The sequence below is a fragment of the Dichomitus squalens genome (genome assembly GCF_000275845.1).
Source record: "Dichomitus squalens LYAD-421 SS1 unplaced genomic scaffold DICSQscaffold_17, whole genome shotgun sequence".
NCBI lineage: Eukaryota > Fungi > Basidiomycota > Agaricomycetes > Polyporales > Polyporaceae > Dichomitus > Dichomitus squalens.
In genome coordinates this window covers 399000-415178 of record NW_006766899.1, presented here as the reverse complement: position 1 = coordinate 415178, position 16179 = coordinate 399000, and the positions used below count along the sequence as shown (strand labels likewise).

The following is a 16179-nucleotide window of genomic DNA, read 5'->3' as shown; positions in this document are numbered from 1 at the left end:
GCTCGTGGACCACATCATCTTGTCAGTGGCTGCAGAGTAGGAGAGTCGCCGCAAACAGCCTTAGTCAATCACCCGATGGCACGAGAATGGGAAAGGACAGTGGCAATAGGTATATTGTAGTACGTACGGGGGGACATCATTTTGACGAGACGTGTCGAATCGAAGACCACTGCAAAATCCAATTGTGTTCAAATGTCCGTTGTACTATGTTGAGCTTCGGGATCAGCGCATGAACACAAAAAACCGCCAACTTCATCGTCCATTCCGATACTTAGTTCCTGCGCTCAAGCAATCGGGCGTTTAGATGTCCACATCCGGGTTCTGCTATCCTCGGCAACAGCAATTTCGTTCCATACGAGGGAATTACAGCTAACTGCAAAAACATAGAGCGTTTGGGTCCGCTCTGTGCGCGCGTGCCTTGTTTGGCCACCTGCCCGAATCAGTAGGACAGGGCGCTGAATGCACGAGCACATGACGTTTTTGCAGTTAGCTGTAAGCGCTGTCCCGAGGACCGAGGGACGTGCGATAAGAGAAATTTGGGATGATTGTCCCCGATCCCTCTCACACATAGTTGGATTACCATGAAACTTAGGCGTGCAATGCCTTGTTGTGTACCATACATAATGGCATTGTCCGATATGGGCTGCACAGGTAGGGGATGGTTTGGGATGAGCGACAACATTTGACTGTCCTGAGGACCCGTGTATGACTGTACACCACATCGGACTTGCGTTGCACCTCAATGGCATAGACAGGCGTGGACGTGCTCGGAGTGAGGCTTCTTGGCCTATGCGAGGTGCAACTGACCTCCTCCCACTGCAGTATAGTCCGTCTGATAACACACAATCTCCTTGCTTGCCATGCCAAGGGCTGCACCTCTCATAACTTTTCCCTCCAGTTCCAGGAGGTCTCCATCAAACTCTGCGGCACTGACTTCAACGCCGACTTCCTACGCGGCTTCCTCCCCCGCCTTGAGTAGCCCGCCCTCGTCGGCGCCGCGCGCCAGGTGCGTCTTGTTTCCAGCTCTCGCCTTCTTCATGCCGATTGACGCGCCCTGCGCCCTCTGCTTTGCTCTGTCCCGTCGTCGCGTACTCGCTCTGCTGCACTTCCTTGGGATACAATATTGCGGGACCGGCTATAGCTGGGAGATAGCTCGCTCCCCGCAGAACAACCGGACATGATCGACGACGAGTTCCTACAGAAGCTACACCACGTCCTGCTCGAGGCGCGTGAGATGACAGGGGTCGCAGGAAGGCGCGGAAGGATGTATCCGGTTCACCACACGTCTCTCCATTCACTATGCTTTCCGTCGTTGCAGGTGTCTGGCGGCCCACGAGGGCTTGACATCTAGGTCGCGCCCGGACAGTCTGCCTCATGAGCTGGACCGACCGAAGGCAGCAACACGAAAGAAGGCCTACCGGTACCCCGACGCCTCGCTCGAATACCTCCCTCCGTCCATCGAGGGCGAGGCGGCCGCTGTCAATGGGGATGACATCAATAAGCGCACCGACAGATCCGCATATCTTCTTCTCGTCCACGCAAACGTACGTGGTTTCTGACCACGCTCCGTCCCGTTCAAATGCATGTAGGCGCACTGAGCCACCATCCTCCCAAAAGCCGGGGCGAGGCGAGTGATCCCTTAGACGAGGCGGCGGACGGAGAGGTCGTTCACGGTAGCGAGCCCGTCGAACGTTGCTGTCGCGTAGCGTGATCATGGCACGTTCCCGTCGACTTCATTGTCCTGGAACCGATCGCGAAGAGCGAGCGCTCTCAGGCAAGGTCTCCGAGTTCAGGTGCGCCTCAGGTCCGACGCGATGCGCTGCCGCCCTCAAGTCGGATGTGGGAACGACGGGCGAGGGTTTGGAAGACGGGCGGCGGAAGGGGATGGGAAGGGGGTGGAAGTAGAAGACTGGGAGAGAAGGACGAACTTGAACCTGCTCTGGATGCCTTCGGGTCGATCATGAAGAGACCGCGGAGGGTAAATCAATGGGCTTGCGGCCTCCGGATGTCCGCGCGTAGTGCCATGGAAGGGGAAGAAGAGTGGTGCTATACTCGGGTTGGCTTTACCAGATACATCGGCGCGGGGCTGCTGTTCGCCACTCGTATGCGCAAGTCCTGTAGCCGCGGGCGCGTGTCTGCAGTCCTACCCCGGAGATCGGTCTCGGTGCGCACACATGTTGCTGAACTGACGGCATGTGTTTATGGTGATCTCCGCCTACTATGCGCAGATCCAGAGGTGCAAATGTCTAGCATTGGGTTCAAGACGCCGCTAAGCGAGTTGTTCTCCCTCCGACAGCAGGATGGTGTCTTATGTATAAACCGGGTACATCAAAGGGCACTCTTCATAGGATAACAGACGTAGCAATTTAGCCCCAGCACTCGAATGCGCGATCTTTCGTACAACATGCTACTAATAGTACAGACGTCAAGTACTAGCGATCGAGGATACACAGAACGAGCGAATCAGGCATATCATGATCATGAACGTCCGAATGGTAGGTCTTCGCAGCCGTGGCACTACCGTCTACCCTGTCTCTCGAGGCCTATTGACAAATTCGGCTTATCGCTCTACGGCGATTTCAGGAGCGCGTTGGAGTTGCCCGACTATCCCGTTCAATTCAAGCTCGAAGGACCTTACCCGCACGAGTCCGACCATGGCTCTTGTTACCGTCTCACACTTTCCCTTCCTGATCCCGTCATCACCATCGAGTATCACCCGCGCATCATACCCCACGGGGAGTTCGAGAAACTGTCTCTGCGAGCAGACATCCAGATCGCGTCGACTCTCTCTGACGTAGGAGGATCGCAACATCAGGAGACGCATACCTTTCTATGGGAAGATACCACAGAGTCAGGCTGGCCATGGCGATTCGAGCCTGATCAGACAGTTGGCTTTACATCGGCAACTGGAGAGAAGCTGAGCATGTCGCTGAGCTGTGAGCTTGTATGGCACTCCGAGTACTGCCCAATTGTTGAGTTCAAGAGGAGTTGATCCGGAGTAAGGCGAAGGGGCTGAGGAGCTGACGATCCGTGACTGGAGCTCTAGCAGTCGCGCACGCCGTGGCGTCGCATGGCCAATGTCTCGATGACGGACTTCGTTCGGTTGGTGCTAACTACCTGTACTATACTTACGCGGACACCTGACTGTGTGTGTTGTGCTCTGGAGTGACCACATTCACCCGTAGGTAGTATTCGGATAGCTGCGCCAGATGCAAGTCGAGGCAAAGTGTCAGCGGGATACCGGAGGGTGTGGTGAGAGCAACATTCCGCACGCCGATTTCCCAGCTCCACCTCTTACCGCTCCGCCCCCGATAGTCGTCGCGCCACCCCACAATACACGTCCCGAGTCCGTCCTCGCATATTGGCAAGCCTTGGCCGGACCCGGATGACTTCAGGGTGACGCGAGCAGCCAGCAATAGAGACTGACTCCTCGCCTCGTCGCCTGGCGGCACATGGAGGAAATGAAAAAAATTCATGACGATGGAGTAGTTAGAGGTGGACATGGTGAGGGAATGCATATCAGGATTGTTTGAGGTCGGCGCGTCTAGACGGATGCTGTAGTCCTGCGATTGCAATGCCTTCCTGTCGACTCCTAGCAGTGTGAGCGAAATGCTTTGATGAGGACGCATTAGGCCATATGACAACTTCCACGACCTGGAGGGGGTGGGAAGTGTTGGTTCTTGAGGCGGTGCGCAAATTGCCCCCATCATGATCGCAACGTCAATTTGAAGGGGACCATAGAAAGAACCTTCTCTTCTGACCAATCCGAGTTGCACCGAGATGTTCTCTCCCGCATCGAGCACGACATTGCGCGACGCGAGCTTGGTAGGCCACGATCTGTAATCTCTCCAAGTAAGGGCTGCATACGGAGGAGCACCGCGGCTCGGAGCCAGGACACGGCCATCCTCGCCAGGACAGGAGAGCCAAACGCGGGCACCGATTAGCAGGTTCACGACTCTAGACAATCTAGGCTGATTGAATGACAGATGCACAAACTCCACGTAGATATTGAGAGAGTGGCCGGAGATCGTGAAGAAATGAGAATGAGGACGGCGTTCGGTGGGACCCAGGGTGTTCGAGATGGTGAACCCACAGTCCCGTAGGGCATCCCGAAGCTGTACCGGAACTGTCAGGCGGATGGTATGAGCTTCTGGATCCAGCAACCCCCGGACACCGCCGACAGTTCCCCGTATCAGATAGGGAAGGTAGACGGTCTTAGTTTCAGAGTGTGCATCGAGGTCGAGGAGGTCACTCGATGATACAGCGAAGAGGTCAGCTTTGCTCAGGCGCCCGTCCACTTCGAACGTTGCCTCTCCAGAGTAGAGGCATGGGCGGTTGGCAAGCTCATCGGCTCGTCTGATGTAGCAAACCCTGCCAAGGCGCTTCTCCTCATGGCCAGTGGGACTACATTCAAGAATGGCGAGATACCAATCGACTGTGTTGTTGGGCGGATAAATGGCAACGAGTCGAGCACCCGAGTCCGCTAATGCCTTGAAGCTCACAAGGCGGAGCCGCGTGCGAATACCGTAAGGGGTGTGGGTGTACTCAAGCGGAGGGAGACGGTAGGCGTCTAAGGATGTATCGTTTGTAGGGACAATGTTGTTGCTCGTCGAGAATTCCGGACCAGGAGCCAGCGCGAGGAGCGAGTTGGTAAGCTTACGAGTGAGGTGACAATCAACGGGATGAGCATTGGGTGAGGCCGTGGGGAGATTGGCAACGGTTCCCCATGCGAGTATACTCTGGTCAGGGTATCTCGTGAGAATCTCCTCCTGCAGTCGCCGAAACGCCTGCTCGCCCTCTCCGTAGAGTGTATGCATGTTGATCCCTAAGAGACCTTGCAGCGAATACGCTTGATCCTCGACTCGAGTCGTTTGGCGTCCTGCCGCCCACGACATCCGCTGCGCGATGCTCGCCGTGTCTAGCGAATCCTCGTGTCGCAGGATGCGGCGGCTGATCAGCGTGATCTCGTGAATGACGTCCACCAGCCCATCCTTTGTTCCCAAGACCTTCCACTCTGAGGAAAGGAAGACGATCCACGGGGGTGCGATGAGCTCTTGAAGCGTCCATCCCCGCTTGAACCATCGGCTCTCGCGGAATGCGGAGCCCTTCACTTTTACGTGGGTTGAGGACGGTACATCCGACAGGAAGGCATAGCAGGTGTGAGCACTGCCGTACCAGGGGTACATCGAGTTGATAGCCTCTTGCAACTCGGAGCTGCTAGTCTTGTCGATGCACGACGAGTCAATCCAGATGAAGTCATAGCCGTCGTTGCGAGCCATTTCGCATGCCTTCCGGATCTTTGCCGATAGTCCCCACCTCTGCTCCCAGATACCTGACAAGGCGTAGAAAGGTGTGCTGACAATGGTCGGTAACGTATCTTGACCATCTGCAGCCCGTGAGGCATCTGAGAGTTCTGGTGGTAGAATGAGTAAAGCTCATACGTCTAGGCAGATATGCGCACCTCCAGCCGATATATGGTCCGTTACGCTGATGGAGGCCCGGGGGTCAGGGCCTAAGAAGGGTGCATCGCTCGGTTGGGAGTGGGAAGAACGTTGATGCTGGGTGCTGGACAGGGGAACGGCAGGCGGGGTGGCTGCCGGTGAAGGGGAAGATATCTGACGACTCGCAGCACTGATTTTGTACGTATCCTGGATTCTCCTAACATCTTGGTACGACTGTTCTCCGTTCGGATCCCAGGTATGGGACAATATGGCGTATAACGGGATCTCCGAATGGTTGGGGAAATCTCGAAACTCTCCGGTATATGTGTTCAACAACCGCATGGCTGGGGATCGGACTAGCTGATAGCCAGATTAGCACTTAGGAACTGGAGATTTGAGTCATGCGTACCGTTCAGGGTGTCCCAGAGGAGGGATAACTCAAGTCACTACGCGGGATGTACGGGGGAAGCCTGACTACCAGCGCTGCTCAAGTCCAGTGATATCGATGGGACCACCGGTGGGATGCCACGTGTAGTGTGGAAGGAGATAGGGACAGATTCCGAACTCAAGCTATTCCGGAACTGTAAGGACAGCGAAGCCGCCATTAGTCGCTCGTCGCACATTAGGCGCACCGTATGTATTAGGCCTAGTGGGAGATCTAAGTGCGAGCCCTTCGAACATGTAGGGAACATGCCGGCAGATGACAGCACTTTTTGAGGAACAGAGAGCAACGGCGCAATAGCAAACGACAGTTTCCAGAACGTAATGGAAGAAAGAGCAAGGAGGAAGGGAGAACGAGCGAGAGGCAAGCTGGAGAGCTGATGCGTGACGACAATGGGTAGGAAACACAGCAAGATGTACTGAAGTGCCAGGGTGGGAACCGAGGGAGGGACGACGGTCTAGTCAGGTCGGAAAACAATTCACCCCACAAGAATCCATAACACGGAGAGCGTCGAAGTCGAAGATCCCGAGATTGCATTTGTCAATGTGATCGCGAACGACACGTCGACGCGCCCAACTCGCTGTGAAATGCAGAGTCCCCGTAGGCGAACTTGCGCAATATAATCGCCTGGACGAGGTGGCTCAAGTACAACCCCGCTCGATGTGCTCATCCTTGAGATAGCGTATGTCGAGGATGCGCGCGCAACGCGATCTAGGAACAGTTTCAGCAATCGCGAGAGAGCCGACGTGGGTGAGATCGTACGTTATACGCCACATATACCAGTTGCAGTACCTCCTGAGAGAGTCTCACGGGTAAAGGCCCATAGTATCAGGATATTGGAGGCTCAGTCTTGTGCATATTGTCCGCATGCGACTCCCGTCATGCCATGCATCGAGGGCCTTGAGAATGGAGGAGAAACGTTAAGGATGGCATTGGTCCATTAGAATAGGGGCAGCGCAGTCGCAAGGGAATGCTATTAGGCAAGCGAAGTAGAGTGCTCGGCGCGTTCTTTGACCTTGTTTGTCCCCCGACCTGCGCGGAGGCGCCGTCCATTGACAGTGGCAAGCATCCTGCTTTCTTTCGGCCACTCGTTGGGCTCATCTTCTATCGAAACCACTTCAGCAATACTCGCCTTGTCTGATCTTCATCTTAGCTGTTCGCCATTTGCCACAGATCTGTGGGCGAACGCTTGGGGTCATTGGTGACACCAGTCCTCTCTCGGCAAGGACACGCTAATGCCAACAAAATCCGACGACAACGACGACGCTGTCTCCCTCCCTGCCGAAAGCGTGTGGGACCACATCTGTCTGCACAAGATTCACTAGGTTCTAGAGGTGTGTGGCAAAAACGTCCAACCAACTCGAGACGTCCTCGTCATCCGCCCAGAATACGTCTGGCTTCGTGAGACCGGTGAGAACGATTATACATACGAAGAATGCCGACGCGATGATGGTGGGCCAACCCGGCCTTGGTAGGTCAAGTCGCTTCATGTGTCCTTGATCGTGACAATGTGTGCTCAGGCAAGACTCCTCTACTGCGCTGAGAGAAACCTGCCTATAGCAATCTGGCTGAGCAAAGCCATTTTCGTCGTCTTCAATGCCGATGGATCGTCCTCCAGACCTCACAACCGTCCCGCAACGAAGACGTCAGCTCAAAATTCACAGGGATCGACGGCAGACGATGGTCAGGACAAGAGCGGTGGTTGCATTAGCATGAAAGTTGACGCGCAACACGACACTCAATCTACTCGCCCCATCTCCCCCCTTTCCTCCACGCAATTCCCCACCCACCGCTTCCTCCTCCCCGCCCACCCCCGCAGCGACCGCTACCAAGAAGCTGTAAGTAGGCATTACTCTACACGTATATCAGTCGCGAAGCCAATCATATCTCATCTAACGTTTACTCTACGTCTACGTATGCGCGTATCTAAGCATAATTGCGACAACATCTAGTGATCTAGGTCTAAAAAAGGAGCGTCAAGAGTCGTGAACGAACGCGCGAGCTCCGCGGCGCTTGTAAGGGACCGGAAAACACTAGATCAAAAGAGAGGCGCAAAGCTGAGGACGACACGGACGCGACGGAGAGAAACATAGAACGCGTACGCGGCGAACGGGGCGGTCGATCCCCCCTGGTACATGCTTGGGGCGATCAACAGGGATTGACGGAGAAGAGGTTCAGTGGGCCTGCATATATACATGGGGAGCAAACGTGGGGGTGGGAGGGACACGATCAGAAGCCATGCACACGCGCGCAGAGACAGAAAGGCGGAAAGCGGATCAGTCGGTGCGGGGACGCTTGTTGCTCACATTCCCGTTGGCAGTGGCCGCCTGGCCGCCCACGGACGAGAAGTACTCGAGCTTGCCCGTGGGGTCGGCCTTGATCGTCTTGGTGCCTTCGGTCCAGTTCGCGGGGCAGACCTCGCCGTGCTCGTCCTGGCGGCATAAGGATTAGTCTTGGGCGCCTGTGAGTCGTAGAATGGAAAAGCGATTAACGTACAGTGAACTGGAAGGCCTTGACGAGACGGATGGTCTCCTCTACGGAGCGGCCGACGGGGAGGTCGTTCACGGTAATCTGCCTGTTGATGTCGCGCAGCATTAGCACAGTCCTTTACGTTAGCCCCATTGCTCTAGAACCCCGCATGGAGGGCCGCTGTCAGGCAAAGTTCCCCAAACCCGGACACGTCCTGATTCGGACACGGGGTGATGGCAAAGAAGATGCCGCGGGAATAGAAGACGAGGAGGGAGGTAACAAGGGGAACAAAGACGGACCTGAGGGTGCCCTTTGGGTCAATGATGAAAAGTCCACGGAGGGCGACACCCTCCTCTTCGATGAGGACGTTGTAGTCGCGCGAGATAGACAAGTTCTTGTCTGCGATAAGGGGCAGCTTGAGGTCAGGGCCGAGACCGCCTTCCTTGCGCGGCTGAGTGGCCCAGGCCAGGTGGGCAAAGTGCGAGTCCGTAGACACACCTGCGTGCTGGAAATGAGAAAAGGTGCGGAATGCGTGGGGACCGCAAAGGACGTACCAAGGACAGCGGTGTTGAGCTGGTGGAACTGGGGCAGCGCATCGTTGAAGGCGAGGATCTCCGTCGGGCAGACGAAGGTGAAGTCACTAGAGACAAAGGGACGTGTTGTCAATCTCGGTCCGGACGTGCTTGGAAACGTCTAGGAATACATACAGCGGGTAGAAAAAGAGGACGACCCTTCACATCGAAGCTCCGTGAGCAACCTTTCTATGTGGGAAGATGTCTCGAGAGACGTACCACTGGCCGAGGTAATCGGACAAGGAGATGTCCTTGAAGAGGCCGTCGACGACAGCAGTGGCCTTGAAGGTGGGCGCGGGCTTCTGGACGATGGCAACCATGGCTACGAATGTCTGAGTGTCGGTCGGGCAGGGAAGAGCAGAGGACACGTCGAGCAGGCGGCAGTAAGCACAGCGATTCTAGTCGAGAACAAAACTGAAGCAGGGCGAGACGCGCCGAGGCAATATTTGTATCCGCCCCCGCGCGTTCTTTGGCCTTGTTTGTCCCCTGCAAGTCTCCCTCACGTGCGCTGCTGACAGCGGGACTGGGCGGAGGCGCCGTTTAGCCCGTGCGGCGTGCGTCGATTGGCAAGCAGCCTCCGCCTTCCGAACGGCCGAAAGTTCCAAGAACAAGGATTGTGGGCTGATAGTATCAGTCGATGTTGCCTGCAGGTCATGGATCTAGCATTACGCCATCCGATGGTGTTCGAGCGCATTCGCCTGGTCTCCGATTCCGGGCGAGAGCAGGCCCTGGTCCGCCGAGAACGTTGGGCGCAGAGTATATTTTGCTTCCGAGATTCGCAAGAAGTCCGCCCGCCTGCTTGTCCTCCGAAAAGGTGTTGGTACACATTGTCTAGATCGCTGCGATTACGGGGATCTCCTACCGATTTACGAAATGTCTGTCCCATAGACCGCTCGCAGAAGAAATGCAGCACTAGTCCGCTAAGGACGGCAGCGAAGGACATGCACGTTGCCTGTGCTCCTGCAAACACCACAGAGCAGACACCAGGCGCGACTCATTAAGGCGCGTCGTGCATGCACGTGATCGCGAATGGCTGCTGACAAACAACCACGCAAGAGTCAGGCGTGGCTAATCAAATCAGATACATAAGCCGGCGTCCATAACCATCTCGCCGGGACAAGCTTGACAAATGGCCACTGCTTCTCCTAACCCCAACATCCAACTTGCTACACAACTGTGGGAGAAAGCATGGGGGCATCCCTGGCCCGACCGCTCCACAGTGAAGATCTCTATAGCTGACATCTCTCCTGATGAAGACATATTGGTACCAGCCCCAGCCCAGCTTCGACAGCGATGCTGATGAGAGCGGCGTCCCCGTCGCCGTCCGCGATGGCGACAGTCCCCAACTCGAGTGGGAATACGCCTGTCTGCACAACATCCGCTCGGTCATGCAGGCATGTGGTGGAAATCCGCACTCCTGGATGTGGTCGTCGTCCGTCCCGAATACATCTGGCTCGGAGAGAGCATTGAAACTGGATACTTGCAGAACACACTCAGGATGCGATGGTCATCACAGGCCAGCCGGGAATTGGTTCGTGCAATCGCGTCGTGTGTGCTCCCGTTCGTGCTAATCTGTATGTGCTCAGGCAAGACCATCTTCCTCCTCTACCTGCTCCACTACCGTCTAGAGCACAAATTGCCCCACGGTAATCCAATTGGGCATCAACATCGTTGCCTTCAACGCCGACGGCGCGGCCGTGTACGATGACCGTGCAATCTTAACCTTCGACCACCAGTACTGGGCTCTGGCGGATTCCAATGTTACCGTCATCAGTCCATGCGCGGCCTTCCGGTGCTCCCCCGCACGCCTAAATCCAGGCTTCGCCGCCAAGGTCCTACAGATGGAAGGAGTCGATTGAGCAGCGCGATGGCGAGGTCGTGGTCTCAGACCTGCCGACCCCGCTCGAGATAGAGGCCATCTCGTCAGTCGTTTTATGCTGATACGCATCTTGCTCATATATTCGACTTGTCAATAGGAAGGAGGCTGGGCTGGACTGCTCCCAGGCGTACCACTTCATCAGCAAGTGGGGGCCGTGCACGGGGACGACCCTCCGCCTCCTGCGCAAAGACCCCGAATCTCGTGACGATGCCGAGCGAGAGCTGCACAGCGAGGCGAGGGCCGCCGCGGCCGCCGTCTGCGAGCACCCCGCCGCGTTCGGGCACATCGACGATCCGCGGGGGGCTCACGATGCGTATTCCGGCCCTTTGTTCGTCCACCGGCGTCGTCCTCTGCGCCGGGATACGTCCGTGGTGCTGAGCTCGTGGCGGACAAGTGTGCTGCATCCCGAGCCCGTATCTCGCCGACATCCTCCACGAGCAGCGGTGGCAGCACAAAGCTTGGTAAGGCGCCGTGGTCGCTTGGATCCCGAGTCCGCATGGGGTCGCTTGCGGGATCAATCTTCGAGAGACGCGTGCACGGTCCTCCATGCTACGACTCCGGTCTTCTTGTAGCTCTTCTGATTCTTCTGGGGAAGCGGGTCGAGTGTGAGCCGGCGTCCGTCTCAGCTGTCCAAGCCCTTCTGTCTCGCAACTGGGTCTCGTTCCAATCCGATATCGCGGGTCGATAGCATACTCGCGGACTGCGAGGATGTCTACCGCGTGCAAGCGACCATCGCAGGTGACCACATGGACCTGGAGGACCGGGGTTTTGAAGGTTTGGGAAACCTTTAGCGAGATTTGCGAATGGGGCGGGCTTGTCCCGTTGTCGTGACTGCAGCGGATGAGGAGGTGGCTTGCCACATTGCAAATCAGTCTGTGCGGGGGTTGAGGGGATCCCTCATAGCTGGCGGGGCGAACAGAAGGGCAGGCAGTGGTGCAAAGGAGCCTCCGAACGTGAAAGGGGGTCCAGAGCGGCAGTCGTCTATCGAACCATATGGTGTATACCCGGCCAGACATTTCCTTTCGTGGCATGCAATATGCACTCTTGCTGTGCACAAGGCCCATGCGTGGAGCGGGTGAGTCTGTAGGACCGACAGGATTTGTGGCGTGCAACTGTCGCCGCAATATCGGCCTGTAAGATGACGGTGTTGTTCCGACTGTGGCCCGCTGTCCTCATTCGCAAGCGTGCGGGACCGGTTTATAGTCCGCTAGGCGCCTATGAACCCAGGCTCGTTGGTCCGTATCTCCAACTCGGGAGATGTCACGAACTCCTGATGAAACACGATATCGTGCTTGTTCCACTCCCCTTTTCTTTTCATGTGTATTGCTACTTCACGAGACCCCATCATCATCTGGGATTCTGGGTGAGGTGCATGCACCCAAGTCGAAAACTTCGGAGCCTGAATGGGGCCGGAGCGGCCATTCGGGCCGACCTGGATCACAAGCGCCACGTCAACTATGTAGTCACAGTCTGTCAGTGCCACCCGGGATTTCTTTGAAGTCTGCTTGAAGCATCGGAGAGGAGGGTGTGGCCTGCTATACCGATCGCGAAGCCTCGGTGTGTAACTGACATTGACATCGTCAAACCTCCATATGACAAAGGCGCATTGTTCAGATGCAACGTCTAACCTCCAGAGCATTGCTCGGCCGCGCGCTAAGCTCCCGGTCAATCTCATGTCTTCAGCACTGTGGCCCGCAGAACATTCCCCAATTCGAGGCATCGCAAACATTCCCCAATTCTCCTTATCTGCGGCAGCTCACGACAAGGTCTCATGAGACAAATCGAGGTTCTCTCCGTCTAGGAAGCCTGAAGCCGCCCCAGACCCGGCATCGGGAAGTCTATACCCTCGATCCCACCCGGCTTACTGCAGACGACTACGTGGACCTCAGCACAACAGTACTTCCACGAGTCCATTTCGTGTCTCAGTCTGAGGGTCCTAGCAGTGCCTCGAGTTCACCGATTCGCAATAGCGGCATACTACTCTATCCGAGGGGATTACATGATAAGACGTTCCCTCCGAACACGTCGGGATTCCTCTATTACCACATCCCGCCGTACTCTCCTCCCATCGCAGGGGAAGTTCGTTTCCGCGTCACGCCCGACGCCGACCCTGCCAGCTTTGCTGTGGGGTCCGACTTGCTTACAGAGCACGGCCTGCCCTGGAGAATACCGCTTCTCTATACAACGATCGGCGACAACTATAAGGGTCTGCATGCCCTCCTACTCCAGGACGGACTGGTGACACAGAAGCTCCTAGAGACTGCAACAGCCGCAGCCGAGACGATAAGGAACACAGACTACAGGCGTCACAATACTGTAGGCGGACATCAGACAACAATTCTGAGCTCTTTCCGCCAGAAGTTCATCTTCCGATTTGGTTCCTACAACGGGATGTTCTTGGTCCTCGGCAAAGATTCGATCATGAGGAAACATTCTCGCCATATTGGGGAGTTCTACCTGCCTGAGAACGTCCCCCGTCAATACAGTCCTTTCAAAGGTGCCCTTCTCGGTTCATAACCGGCCATTTAGTTGACTCATCACGCTTCGCTCCATGACAGGCTCAGTCATTTGCTGTTTCGAACCATCACCACTGCCAGAGCATGCTGGAAAACGCGCCGTTGTGCTTCGCATACTCCGTCCAGTCGACAATGACCCTATCCGACCAAATGAGCCTTCCCGCGGGCCCACCCCGGTCCCTCATGCGGCCCTGACACCCCGTAATGGGCAGTTGCTCCTTACAATCCGACGCCGTCGGATACAACCTTGGTCGGTGTATGTAGACGATGTCGGGAAGTCCGAAGGCGACACGAAGAAGTCGATGGGGAGGATGCTGAGGACGCTATACGAAAATTCTGAACTGTACGGGTTGCCTCCCGAACCCTTCCTTTGACCAATACCGTACCTTGAATAGGGAATAGGTTGTACAAATCGCATGTGTACGACAAGTCAACTCACCTTTACGCGCTCAGTCCTCGCGAGGGAAGCCTCGCTGGCGTGCTCGGTCATGCAGCATCGAAGCTTCTAGTGCTCTTCTACTTCTCGCTAAAAACGCACAAGGTATGCAAAAATGTGGAGGAGTCATCGTGAGCGCCCGATAGCGATCACAGGGCCGTTACCCTCGTTTGCTGAAAACTACTGTCAGGTGTTACGGCAGGCAACGTCGTGCTAGGGCGCATTTTCGGCGCAACGGCTTCGTGCGCATCTTCGGTAGCCTCATCGAGATGTATCAAGAACGCAACGGGCATGAGCTGAATGTGCTGTAGGCTTGCCCCATCTGTATGAACTCGTGCACCTACAGACTCGCGTGAAATTCTCGTAACTCCATCTTCTATCGTACTATCCCGTACTACTTGGATACGCACGCGCTATGCACGGTCGATCAAGAGCGCGGCAGTATCGTGCGTGTTCACAGTGATCGAGAAGCTGTCCGCAAAGGTTCCCAGATCCTCGCCCGCCCACATATCATGAACCGTGAAATTCCCGGAGCCGAGGCCTGGCACGTTTGCGAACTCGAACGTCTTCGCGGCCATTGTGCCGGTGTTGATGATGAACACGTGCGTTCCTTTCGAGGAATTTCCAGCGTAGAACTCAGGAGGCGAAGTGGTGGGAGCGGACGCTGTCGCGGTGAATGGTGTAGCCGGGGTTCCAACATCGGGGTCCTGGTGGAACGCGAGCAGTTCGGCGTTCGTGATGATGTCCAGCTGCGTCGAGTTGAGATTGTTCAGCTACGAAGTAGGATTGAGCGTGACGTATATCGGGTAGATGCATCATGAACGTGGCTTACATCGGTCCCGAGGAGGATGGGGCTCTTCAGGAATGCCCAGGCGGCGAAGTGGGTTCGCTGCTCCTGTAACGTCAAGCCGCCATTTCAGATCTCCATCATATCCCTGCAACTCAATCTGGCTTCTGCAGCATTCTCTCATACGACGTCAGCCACGCACATATCGTTATGGGAAAAGAAGTCGACCGCATCGAGATGCTGTGCGTTCGCCGCGATGATGCTCGAGATGGAGCTCCATGACGCGCTCACGTCGCCGGTCATGCGCCACGAGTGGCCCTGTGCACCTTTGTCAGTCCCTGTAGACAGAGGTCAAGCAAAGCTGAGAGAGGCCCACGACGCGAGCGCCCCACTCCCACACGTTCGCGTTGCCCCAGATACAGAGGTTGAAGTGGACGGGCTGCCCGGTCTGATTCAGCGCCGCGCTGGGACAGCGGTTGGGTGTCATGCATGAGTTTTGAAGTCATGGAAAGGAGACGTACGTCATTTGGCGGTAGCGGATAGCGGAGTTAGAGTTGCTGGAGCAGGGGTCAGGCAAGGCAGTAGCTTGGCTGGGAGAGGGGCACGTACTACCAGTCGTTGTCAGGCGGGGTCTGCGGATACATGCGTCAGTCGATCCCAAGACAGGCATTCAAAATGAACATACAGAAGTATCCGTCCAGTTACCAGGAACGTTGCAATTATCTGAAAGAGACGTCAGTACCGCGACGTTGGCAAGAAGTCAGTTGACGCACCATATTTGAGATCTTCGGAGCAATATAGTCAGATTATCGGATCAGAGCTCAGGTATCGGAGGAGCGACCTACAGTCGACGCCCCATTCGGCGAACGCCTCTGCGTCCACCGCTTCGTTTCCGAGAGAGCCGGGGAATCCCGAACAGGTGTTCGTACCAGCGTCGCTACCGGCCCAGACACCAAGCTCAGCAACGTACTTTGCCCATATGCGTAGCGGAACCCGACCTGTATATCCCGAGCTTAAGGCCGAGGGCGTGCACCTGGTCGGCGACACCGCTGATGCCGTTCGGGAACTTGCTCGGATCGGGCACAATCCGGCCCGTGGATGCGTTTCGGGTCTGGAGAGACCAACAGTCCTAGACAACGAGTTCAGCGAGCGAAGGGGATGGCAGGAGAGTTGGACAGAGGACAACTGACGTCGATGTTTACGTACTCGTAGCCTGCGTCGGCCAGGCCCAGGGAGACGAACAGGTTTGCAGCGTCAACGACCTTAGTTTCGTTAATATCTGTCCAGAGAGTCAGTAAGTCCGAGATCGGGTTGAGAGGCATATAGCGACTCCGAGAAGCAAACGTACTGCATCCATACGCATTCCAGGAGTTCCAGCTAGACGGTGGCGGCAGGGATCAGCTTGTGACATATTCGGGGATCAACCTCGTGCAGGATCTCACCCAAGAGCGGGCAACCTGCCTACTTGTTGGGAGGGACCGATGGTGGGAGCGGTTGCGGCGATGCCTGTGAGGGTGCTCGTCGCAGCGGTCGTCGTCGCGGAGGGTGCTGACGCATGTACTATTGCAGAGACGACGAGCGCGCCCAGAACGCAGGAGAAGAGACGTAGTAGGAACACAGCCATCGCGATGGCTTTG

The 16179-nt window shown here is 56.2% G+C and overlaps 4 protein-coding genes across 4 annotated transcripts; all 4 read right to left on the bottom strand.

Moving 5' to 3' along the window:
- Positions 1-4715: 4715 nt before the first annotated feature.
- Positions 4716-5783, bottom strand: DICSQDRAFT_24287 (HET-domain-containing protein; the record flags this gene model as incomplete). Its single annotated transcript, XM_007366363.1, has 2 exons — positions 4716-5332; positions 5624-5783. Coding segments are annotated over 2 exons (777 nt in total), but the record flags the coding sequence as incomplete, so codon positions are not given.
- Positions 5784-7492: 1709 nt separating this feature from the next.
- Positions 7493-9379, bottom strand: DICSQDRAFT_137120 (peroxiredoxin). Its single transcript, XM_007366362.1, has 6 exons — positions 9144-9379; positions 9060-9083; positions 8907-8992; positions 8652-8850; positions 8380-8458; positions 7493-8315 (listed from the first exon to the last, which is right to left on the bottom strand). The coding sequence occupies exons 1-6, from the start codon at positions 9242-9244 to the stop codon at positions 8160-8162; spliced, it is 645 nt and encodes a 214-aa protein (XP_007366424.1). The 5' UTR covers positions 9245-9379; the 3' UTR covers positions 7493-8159.
- A 482-nt stretch (positions 9380-9861) lies between these two features.
- On the bottom strand, positions 9862-12133 carry DICSQDRAFT_137113 (uncharacterized protein). Its single transcript, XM_007366361.1, has 3 exons — positions 10511-12133; positions 9981-10455; positions 9862-9926 (listed from the first exon to the last, which is right to left on the bottom strand). The coding sequence occupies exon 1, from the start codon at positions 11205-11207 to the stop codon at positions 10878-10880; it is 330 nt and encodes a 109-aa protein (XP_007366423.1). The 5' UTR covers positions 11208-12133; the 3' UTR covers positions 9862-9926; positions 9981-10455; positions 10511-10877.
- Positions 12134-14168: 2035 nt separating this feature from the next.
- On the bottom strand, positions 14169-16166 carry DICSQDRAFT_147615 (glycoside hydrolase; the record flags this gene model as incomplete). The annotated part of the gene is made up of 12 exons (XM_007366360.1): positions 14169-14528; positions 14588-14650; positions 14741-14860; positions 14919-15006; positions 15064-15099; positions 15152-15174; positions 15228-15265; positions 15388-15479; positions 15541-15671; positions 15733-15821; positions 15891-15919; positions 15985-16166. The coding sequence occupies 12 exons, from the start codon at positions 16164-16166 to the stop codon at positions 14169-14171; spliced, it is 1251 nt and encodes a 416-aa protein (XP_007366422.1).
- Between the last annotated feature and the right edge of the window lie 13 nt (positions 16167-16179).